This window comes from Mus caroli, chromosome 13 (genome assembly GCF_900094665.2).
Source record: "Mus caroli chromosome 13, CAROLI_EIJ_v1.1, whole genome shotgun sequence".
Lineage (NCBI taxonomy): Eukaryota > Metazoa > Chordata > Mammalia > Rodentia > Muridae > Mus > Mus caroli.
In genome coordinates, this window is record NC_034582.1 from 59,483,324 (window position 1) to 59,493,957 (window position 10,634).

At 44.5% G+C, this 10,634-nt stretch overlaps 1 protein-coding gene across 1 annotated transcript in view; it reads right to left on the reverse strand.

Annotated features, from left to right (window-relative positions):
• The window catches only part of Znf367 (zinc finger protein 367), a 19,113-nt gene extending 10,121 nt beyond the window's left edge, over window positions 1–8,992 (reverse strand). Inside the window, exons 1-3 of the mRNA XM_021180841.2 lie at window positions 8,328–8,992; window positions 1,728–1,878; window positions 352–471 (exon numbers count right to left, since the gene is read on the reverse strand). Coding sequence (XP_021036500.1) covers window positions 352–471; window positions 1,728–1,878; window positions 8,328–8,717 — 661 coding nt within the window. The 5' untranslated portion in view covers window positions 8,718–8,992. The remainder of the gene's footprint in view (window positions 1–351; window positions 472–1,727; window positions 1,879–8,327) is intronic.
• Window positions 8,993–10,634: the final 1,642 nt, after the last annotated feature.

Consider the following 10,634-nt stretch of genomic DNA (forward strand, 5'->3'; position numbering starts at 1 on the left):
AAAAAAAAAAAAAAAAGAAGAAAAAAAAAAGAGAAAAAGAAAAGATACACTTACTTACTCTAGTTAAATAGTTTATCAACCAATATAAAAGCCTACCTCAAAGGCTACATTTATTATGAATGTTTCTACTTCTTAAAGCTTGGGCTGGGTATGTAGCTCCATGAGAGTACGTGTCTAGCATGTGCAAAGGTGTGGGCTCATAGGCTCAATCCATAGCTTGGGGATGGGGAGTTTATGATGTTTTATAAAAGCTTATCAAAACTTTCCTCTTATCAAAAAAATGTAAGTAAAACTTACTCTAACTAGTAGCTGGTTAGTAGCTATTCCTAAAATATCACTTTAACACCATACCATTTTCTGAACAGACAAAAGGCTTCTCTCCGGTATGAAGACGTTGGTGGGTTTTGAGCTGTCCACTTTGAACAAAGGCTTTTCCACAGTCTGGGTAGTCACACAGGTATGGTCTCTCACCTAAAAAGACAGACATCGAAATCAGACATGAGGTAACAAGAAGAAGGGGCAGAAGGAAAATCCTCTTCACATGGGTCAGAACTCCAGTGAGAAATGACATGCTGAATTCAGTGCACAGGCAGGGAGACAAAGGGTGGCACTGGAGCGCCTCTCCTCCATAAAGCACATTACCTCCTCTAGGTCTTGAGCATTTAGAAACCCAGGTTCAACCCTTGTTACTAGCATCTTCAGCTTATCTATACTTTTCTCCTCAACAGTACAACTATGAGCTCTTTTCTGATCTATAAACTATCTCCAACTTCCGCTTTCTGTGGCTATTTCCTTGGTCTCACTCAACCACAGGGGATACTCCAATAGCCTGCTAGCTGGCATCTAGCCTCCTTCATACATTGTATTTCAAGATGGAGGCACCAGCACAAAACGCTTAGTACCAGTAATTCCTCAAACTATCCCAACCCCTCCTGAGCTCCTTGGACTGCTAAAAAGTTGCCTGATAATTCTTCTCAGCATGCAAAATGTCACCAAATTCATTTATCTATTTGGAGAAGGGAGAACTGTCGTTAGTTTCCTCCAGAAGATGTTCCAGCCAGGGGGCAATGCCTCTTCATCTGGTTCTTATCCTTAAGATCGCATCTTCCCTGCCCATTCAAATTCAGAGTCTGCAGGCTTTGAGCTGCACATGGTGTCTGCCTGGGAAGTGTCCTGTGGTGATCATGCGCCATAGGAGTCTCCTTCTGAAGAAATTCTCCACTTTCTGTTTCATTAAAATTTTTAAGTACTGCAGCATAGTGCTAACCTAGATAAGGTGCTCAAAAATGTCAATCATAACTAATGTATTATTTATTACTGATTTAATATAAGGCTCCTCTCCCTGGGGTCAGCATTATAGAAAGAACATAGGCCTTCTACAAAGTATTTTGCTTTCTATACATACTGCAAGGACTTCTATATACAAATAAAAATGTCTGACATGTAAGTGTTAGAGGAAACAAAATTCAGGTAGGTGGAGGTGGAATAACAATGACACAACTGACAATGTTTTGTTTAACCTAAACCCACCATTCCCCACCAAAAAGCAACTGAGTAACAGTGGCTGATTTTTAAAACTTCAAAGTAATAGTGGCAATATAAAAAATATAACAATTTACGTGAACATTATTTAACCTAATTAAATAACATTAATTAACAACTTAAGTACCAAATCAAGTTTTAATCTAGTATCACTTCTAGCCACTTCTACACTGTTGTCATCTTACCTGTATGAGTCCTTTTGTGAGCCTGGAGTGATTTCTCCCTTGGAAATACCCTGTTACAGATGTTACAACGAATCCTGCTAGATGAATGCTCTCCTTCATTTATTAAATCCCGAACAGTGTCTGCTCTGGGCCTTCCACGTCGGATTCCATCCTGTTAACATGGTTTATAAATTTTAATATGATTTCATGGAATCACTAAAGCAGCATAAGATACAAACTGAGTGGCATCAGCCAGAACTGTAGAGTGAATGGTTCTAGTAGCCCACCTCTCTGCAGATGTCAGCAAACACCCCTAAAGCACTCCACTTGCCCATTCTTCCTTTACCTGGTAGCAAACCTTCAAAAGGTTTCTGTTCTTAGTGTGTGACTTTGTTCCCACTTACAGAAAGCAGACCAGAACCTATTCTGAAAAACTATCTGCTATGACCTGGATGGGCCACTAAGTGGACTGACACAAGGCACTTATGTTTACCTCATCTAATCTAGGTATCTTTCAGAACATACGACTATTTAGAGGGCATTGTTCACAAACAACTTGCGGCTCTCTGGACTAAAAAATTGGGGTTACCTAAAGCAAGCAGACACAGGAAAAGCCCATGGGAAAGTCAGGGAGATTTCACAGAAAATGGAGCATGCTCTCAGTAAACCATGAATGAACCCAGTCAGAAGCTCTACCCAAAGAAAGTGGAGGCTGTAGCAGAGATGTAAACAGCTGGGTAAGGAAAACAAAGTGTGTGTCCTGTCAGTGCCCCCCACCACACGCCCCTGCCCATATAAGGCACTTGCCTAGGCCAGTGGCCTTGAGCTTGATCTCAGTATTCTGCACTAAAAAAGGGGACATTAATAAGAGGGGATAGATGGAGCTACACAGAAGTAGTTCTAATAGGCTTACCCACTGAAGCTAAGGTAATTCAAAATACATTCTTTAAAAAAAAAAAAAAAAGATTTATTTATTTATTATATAAGTACACTGTAGCTGTCTTCAGACACTCCAGAAAAGGGAGTCAGATCTTGTTACAGATGGTTGTGAGCTACCATGTGGTTGCTGGGATTTGAACTCCAGACCTTCAGAAGAGCAATCGGGTGCTCTTACCCACTGAGCCATCTCACCAGCCAAAATACATTCTTATAAGTTTAAAAAAACAAATTAAAAAGTCCAGGGTACACTTTAAAATATTAACTTTATGTTTCATAAATTAAAAAAATGAGAAGGCAACATGTGGTGGTAGAAACCTTTGATCCTAGTACTTGGGAGGCAAAGGTAGGTGGATCTCTGTGAGTTCAAGGTCAGCTAAGACTTCACAGCAGAGAACTTGTCTTTAAAAAAAAAAAAAAAATCAAAAATCTATTATGACATATACCTGTAAATCCCTGCTCTGAGGAGCTGAGGCAGGATGACTGCAACTGAGTCTGAGGCCTGCCTAGGCTACAAAACCAATCTGAGGACAGTCTAGGCTATATAATGAGACTATCTCAAAAAACAAACACACAAAAAAACCAAGACAACTTGAATAGTTAATAGCGTACCAACACGGTCACAAATGTATTACACTTATTTAACATTCAAGCAAACAACAAAACTGAGTATTGCTCATGGAACGTCTGCACTATCTTCTCTAATCTAAAACAAACATGTTTTTGTAAAAAAAAAAAAAAATTCCTTTTCTTTCCCAGGTAAGTTGTCACATCTGTAGGTTACACGAAAAACTGAACAGTGCTATAAGTGTCACACACAGCTAAGAGATGTCACTGTTCTCCATGTAAAAACCTATAGGTTTCTAACGCTTAACTCTTAGCCTCATACCTAAAATGATAATCTCTAACCTATTTTCCTTCAGTCAAATGTTTCACTTTGAAAGAAGTTCATGCCAGATATGGTGGTGCACACCTTTAACTCCAGTGCTGTGGATCTGTGAATTTAAAGCCAGCCTGGTCTAAAGAGTGAGTTCCAGGACATCCAGGGTTACACAAAGAAACCCTGTCTCAAAAAAACAAAAAACAAAACAAAACAAAACAAACCCAAAACACAGAAAAAAAAGAAAAATTAAAATAAATTACCCACTATTTTCTTTGCTACCAGAGAAAAATAAAACATGCCCAGTTGTAACAACACATAAATAAATTATGTACATATATATTTATATGCATACACACACATATAAATTGTAGGCATAAATACAACATACTTGCCACATATAGGTAATAGTTAAATAAATGCATTCTTTTAATTCAAGAAATAAGATTGGAAATAATCATCTAATGTTCCAAATAAATGAGCTGTATCTACACATCTGTGTGCATGCCTGTGTGTGTGTACATCTAGAAGCCAGAGATCAATGTCAGGTGTCTTCTTTCTCTTTCCACCATATTTTTGAGACAAGGTCTCTCACTGAACCCAAAATTCACCATTTCTACTAGGCTGGCCAGAGGCCTTGAGATCTGCCTCTATTTCTACACCCTCACTCCTTCTATCAATGTGTTTATAAACATGCTTCAGATGGCTTTCATGTGGATACTGGATGCTAAGGCTCTAAACAGAAGTCTTCATGCTTATGTAGCAAACATTTTGCACCCTGAGCCGTCTCACCAGCTCCAACCATATATATTAAAATAACCAATATTACTTGAATAGGCCATTCTCATTTTTGTCTTAATAAGAAAACAATGTTTCTAGGCATGTTTATCAACATCCAATTAAGTTTAACTGTAGACTGAAGGACAAATCTTGTCAAGACTACTGACTCAAAGAAAAACTGTCAACATGAAATTTTGGATGATTACACCACTAAAAACTTTTGTATAATCTCCCAACCTCTAGAAAGTATTTATAATTATATGAAGACAGAAGACCTAAAAAGTCCTTGAATGTTTTTGACAAGTTCAAATAAAAGGCCAGACTTAGCATTTTTATTGTGTAACAAGACACCATAAGCCATAGAATCAAGCCAGTAAACAGCTCTCTGCAAGCCTCAAGGGCCCTGCATCCGGCTCAGTGATGGCCTCAGTAATCCCTTCCAAGTTGCTTTTGGTTATAGTGTTTAACCACAGCAATAGAAACCTATCTAAGATAGGTTTAAAATATTAAGCCTACTAAGATAGGTTTAAGCATAATAAATCAGGAAAAAGGAGGAGGAGGAGAAGCAGCAGCAGCAGATGATCTTTAGAAATGTTTGCGAGCCTTGATGAGGGAGTATGAGTCATATATCCCTCCTCACATTTGGGTCTGGATCCAAACTCCCCATGCTGCTCAGATCTGCTTACTCTCACCCGATCTATATCCACAACTTTCCAAGTCTCTACTTCAATAGCCAATGTCAAGCTATGTGCCCTTATATAAAGCATCTCAACTGATTTGGATAAGCCATAAATAAGTTATGTATGCTTACATCAACCTAATATTTTAAAAATTAATCCCTAAAAGTCCATTTACACATGTACATATGGGAACAACATAATGTAGAGTGAAAACAAGAGTCCTGCTGGTGTCAGAAGTTCTGCTACCTATCATATGACCTTTATCTTAGGGACACTTTTTCTCATTCTCAGCAGGTAAATGATGTTAGATAAATTAAAAAATTCAGAGTGCTCAACAGACAGCCTGGTAGTTTACTCCTAACATTACAAAGTGCCCACTCCACGACAGGTAAAAAATGGTAGCTACTATTGCTAACAGAGTAAGTGTTTCTATGATGATTAAAAGCCACTAGATACAAATCAATTATGTGAACACACAATCTAGATGTTTGGATATTAAAAGTGGATACAGGTCAGACAGGGGCAAGATCAGTGCCCTACAGCATATATCATGAATACAATATGAACAAGGAGTAGAGGGGTACAGACAGGGGAGTACCCGGGAAGACAAGGACTCTGTAGTTGATCTTGGTCTCTCCTAGAATTCAACCACAGAAGATAATGTTATATGTACAAATAGTGCTAAGTGATCTTAAAAGGAGGGTCCAAAACATGCTGGCAGGTGATAGGTGTTCTTTACCCACTCAGTGTAGGGTACGGACAAACAAAAAGAACAGAAAGCTGACATAGGGTGTGTACAACTCAGATGTTAACACCTCCCCTGGGAGTCATAGCAACAAGCAGAAACAAACGCTGCTCTCCCTCACAGCTGTTAGTGCCTCAGAGTGACATAATGAAGGGTGATGGGAGCACTCCTAACACTAGCCACACTCCACACTCATCTCCATCTTCCTGGAAAGTGAGCAGATTCAGCAGCCAAGCAAGCATCATCACTCACTCAAAGCCTGGAGAAGTAGATCATTACCGTAAGAACTTCAGAGCCAAAACAGCATAAAGGGGGCTGGGCTCCCTCTCCCTCTTTAAACCAACAACATCTTGACCATAAATAAATATATAAGGTCACTTTCTCAAATAAAGGCATATTCGCATTTTCTCTCTTAAGTTAAGAATCCTGAATGAATTTCTGGAGCTGCACTTGGATCACTCCAATAATTAAAAAAAGAACTAAGGCCGGGCAAGGTGGTGCACGCCTTTAATCCCAGCACTCGGGAGGTAGAGGCAGGCGGATTTCTGAGTTCGAGGCGAGCCTGGTCCACAGAGTGAGTTCCAGGACAGCCAGGGCTACACAGAGAAACCCTGTCTCGAAAAACAACAACAACAACAACAAAAAACAAAACAAAAAAAAGGAACTAGACTCTGTTATCAAATCAATTCTGAAAATTAAGTGTTCTGTGAGAAGGGGAAAATATACATATATATCAGCCCTTTCATTTCCACATTACTTCTAATATACTTCCCTTTGAAAGGGGTAAAGATGTAGAAATAAAACTCAAGCTTATGTACTGTGAGAACATTTACACAAATCTATGTAAAGAGAAGTCTGATTCAAGCCAAAAAGCACACACCTATGATTTCACCTCTTTACAACAACTCTCACCAGCTTGGGACCGGAGGCAGGAGGATCTCTGAGACTGAAGCCACCTTGGTCTACAGAGTGAGTTCCAGGACAGTCCAGGCTACACAGAGAAACCCTGTCTGGAAAAACAAATAAATACAAGCAACAGCAGTTCTCAACCTACAGGGCCGAGACCCCTTTGGGGGTGGAACAACTCTTTCACAGGGATCACCTAAGATCATTGGGGAAAACAGATATTGACGTTGTGATTCATAACTGTAGCAAATTTATAGCCATGAAGTAGCAACGAAAATAACTTTATGGTTGGGGTCACCACAACTGGAGCTGTATTACAGGGATGCAGCACTAGGAAGGTTGAGAACCACTGATTTACGACGGCTTTTTTTTTTTTAATAATCCAAAAATCAAATTGAGTTAAGACTAAGATTAAATCATGGGAAAAGGGGACAGAGAGATAGCTCAATGGTTAAAAGCACTTTTTGCTCTTCCAAAGAACTTGAGCTAGATTCCCAGCACCCTCAAAGTGGTTCATAAAACTGACTTCAGTGTCAGTCATACACAAGTGCAGACACATAAATTAACTACAACTTTAAAAAGTCAAATACAAGAACCTTCCATGGCATTTTTGTATGTCACTTAACTGTACAATGCATTTTCTAAGGACTAAAATATTGAATTAATACAAAAGTTATAGATACCTAAAGTACCTAAGATGACATGTCAGGAGGGGCGACCTAAAGCCAGCAACAATAGCTGTTCCTTACACCAACACAATCTCCACTACCAACATCTCTACTGTTCTTTCAAATATGCACTATGGTGCAAGTTTCAACTTTACTGCTCTATCATAATACCACTAGCTAAGTGCCTACTTCCTCACACAAAACAGTTTCACCTTTTTGGCTACTGCCCATACACAATGTTACCAAACTTGCTTCAATTGATAAACTAGGCATCCCTTAACCCGCTGGGTAATTTGCTTTGCTACACCTGTAGCAAATCATGTTATTCTGGCAGTCAACCAACAACAGAAAACTGCGTATTTATCTGGCAATACCATGTATTCGACACAGAGATTTACCGATACCTTCCTGAGCTCTGATGAATTAAGTATTAAAGTCTAGCCCCATAAACACACTCCCAGTTCCTTCCGAGCACACTCACCGTGTGCCAACACTCCCACTAGCTAGCTCTACATACGATCTTCATGAAGACGCTTTAACAAACCCCCTAACCCTCAGCTGCTCCGGATGTAAAGTGTATAGTAGGACGTGGTGTCGCTAGCCTTGAATTCCAGCACTCGGAAAGTGGAACTCTGAGAGTCCCAGGCAGGCCAGGGATACAGTGCGATACTTAGCCCCTGCCTCAATGTGGGCTGGAGCCAAATGTTCACATCCTTTCTTCCCACATCTAAGCAGGCCGAGGTCGCGAGGTTACAAGCACAGCAATGCAGGGCATCTTGACACAGCGAGCCTCCCCCTCATCACCCCGCTGCACCTGCTGCCCAAAGACCAGCCTTCGCGCCGCACCCGTCACATGACCACCTTGCCCCCCAAAGGTCCGGTTTTGGCGCGCGGCAGTGACGTCAGCGTCCTGTCAGCCACCGCCCCCGCCACCCCGCTTTTCCTCTCCGGCCCCGCCCCGCAGGCGAGCGGCGCCGTTAACGGGCCCCAGGCCGCCCCGCGCCCGGGGCCGCCCGAGCCACTCACCTTGAGGTGGCCGCTGTCTGGGCTGCTCGCCTCCTCCTCGTCCTCCCCGCCCGACACGGCGGCCACCGAGGCGGAGGACGGAGGCGCACCCCGCAGCGTCGGGAGTTCAGCCGCCACCGGCAGTCCGGCTGAAACGACGCCGCCCGCCGCCCCCGGGCTGAGCGTCACGTTATGCGCGTTCTCACCCCAGCGCCACGGGTACACCATGAAGTCGCTGAAGCCGGGACTAGTGGGGACGAGCGGCGGCGGCGGCTCGGGCTCCCCCACGCTGCTGCAGGGAGGCGTTGCCGGCGTGGTCCTGATGACCGATACCAGTACGCGCTTCGGGGAGTCGTGGCAGAAGATGACGGGCGGCGGCTCCGCCATGGGTGCCGGGGCGCCGCGGATCATGCTGGCTCGTCTGCAGCCCTCGCGCTCTCGGCGGCCCGAGCTTGCCTTGCTCGCCCGCGCTGCTACGTCTCGGCGCCTCACAGCCGCCGGCTCATGGCAGGCGGCTCCGGGCGATCAGGCTCCAGCAGCGTTGCTGACAGGAAAACGGGACGCGAGGCGCCGAGTCCCCGAGAATAACAACCTGCCGCCGCGGTCCCCGCTTTGGCTTTTCCCGCGTTACATTTCGCGCCTGGGCGGAACCAGTCACCGCGAGGACCCTGCGGCTGGCCACCGCGTCGAGTGACAGGTCGCGAGAGCCAATAGCCGGGTCCAGGCTGTGTTCCGTCCGGAGGGGGCGGAACCAATTCGAGCGCGGGTCCTTACTGCCACGTCATTGGCCGCCGCTCTCATACTTTTTTGTCTGGAGGGCCAACTGCGTTCGAAAGTCTGTAGGAGCGCGCGTCTAGTCCTGACACACCCGTCGGGAGCCCCACCCTGGCCGGATGACTCCTGCGAAGATGGGGCGGGGGGGGGAAGGAAGCTGTTGATTGGAGGAGCTGCGGGGAAGGGGCGTGGTGGTGGGCGGGGCGAGCATGCTGGGTTCCTCCCCCACCAGAAGAGGGGGCGAAAAGAGGGTAGGAGTCTACAGATTGGAGAAGTTGCGGTGGTCACTGCTGGGCCCTCCCCATCGCTCCACCCAATCCCGTCTGTGGCTCTGGGGCCGTTTCCCCGCGCAGCCAGTTTAAAGGGCTTAGGCCGCGCCCGTCCCACCTCACCCACCGCTGCCCAAGGCGCCAGCAGCGCACCGCTTCTTTTTTGGGGGGTCGGGGGGTTGTTGGATTTGTTTTGTTTTTTGAGACAGGATTTCTCTGTATAGCCCTGGGTGTCCTGGAACTCACTCTGTAGACCAGGCTGGCCTTGAACTCGGAAATCCGCCTGCCTCTGCCTCCCAAGTGCTGGGATTAAAGGCATGAGCCACCACCGCCCAGCTTGTTTTTGTTTTGAGACAGGGTCTCTACATAGTCCTGGCTGCCCTGTAACTCCCTATGTAGGGACCAGGAGGGCCTCGAAGTCAGAGATCCCATTCGCGCGCGCGCGCGCACACACACACACACACACACACACACACACCAAGTACTGGGACTAAAGACGTGAGTCACCACGCCTGCCTAAGGGCATGGGTTCTTAATGGAGTCCCGCGACCAGCCCTGCTACGGTGTTCCCTGACTCTTGGTTCTTGCTGCCAGGCTTGGGACCGCGGTGGGACGCACGAGCGACCACTCGCACAGTAGGCAGCTCCCGGTCGTACTTGCAGTGTTTCCCAGGCAGTCTGATGGTGGTAGCAGTTCAAAGATTTTTTTAAATCTCTTTAGAGGCTAAAGGATAGAACTGGTAACTGGAGCTCATTTGCTTGCTGCGTTTCCCAGGCAGCCTGCTCCTAGTAGAGGCTCAATAAAGATTTTTATATCTGAATGAATATCCAGTGGTTAAGCGATAGAACTGGTAACTAAACTCCATCAAATACAAAGCTATGCCTAAATTAATTTAGCTACCAGAGTGTTGTTTTAGAGGAAACTGCCTAAATTAACAAATCAAAGCAGCCAATAGTGTGGCCTTATTTTAGCCACATCTTTATTTTGGGTAAATAAACTATACCTAGCAAGATACCGAAGTCAAATTTGACTTTATGGAGAGAAAGTAACTTGGGAACTGAAGTGAAAATGTTTCAAGAAGATACATTGAGTAATTTGTATCTTTCAAGTGGGACAAGTAAAAGTATCTTTTCAAAAAAATAAAGAACAAAGCAGCCAGAGAAATGGCTCCATGGTTAAGAGGACTTGCTGCTCCTCCAGGAGACTTGGGTTCCAAGCTCCCAGTGGTGGCAGTATGTGACTTCAGTCCCAGGTAATCTGCTTCCCTCTTGTAGCTTCCTCTGAC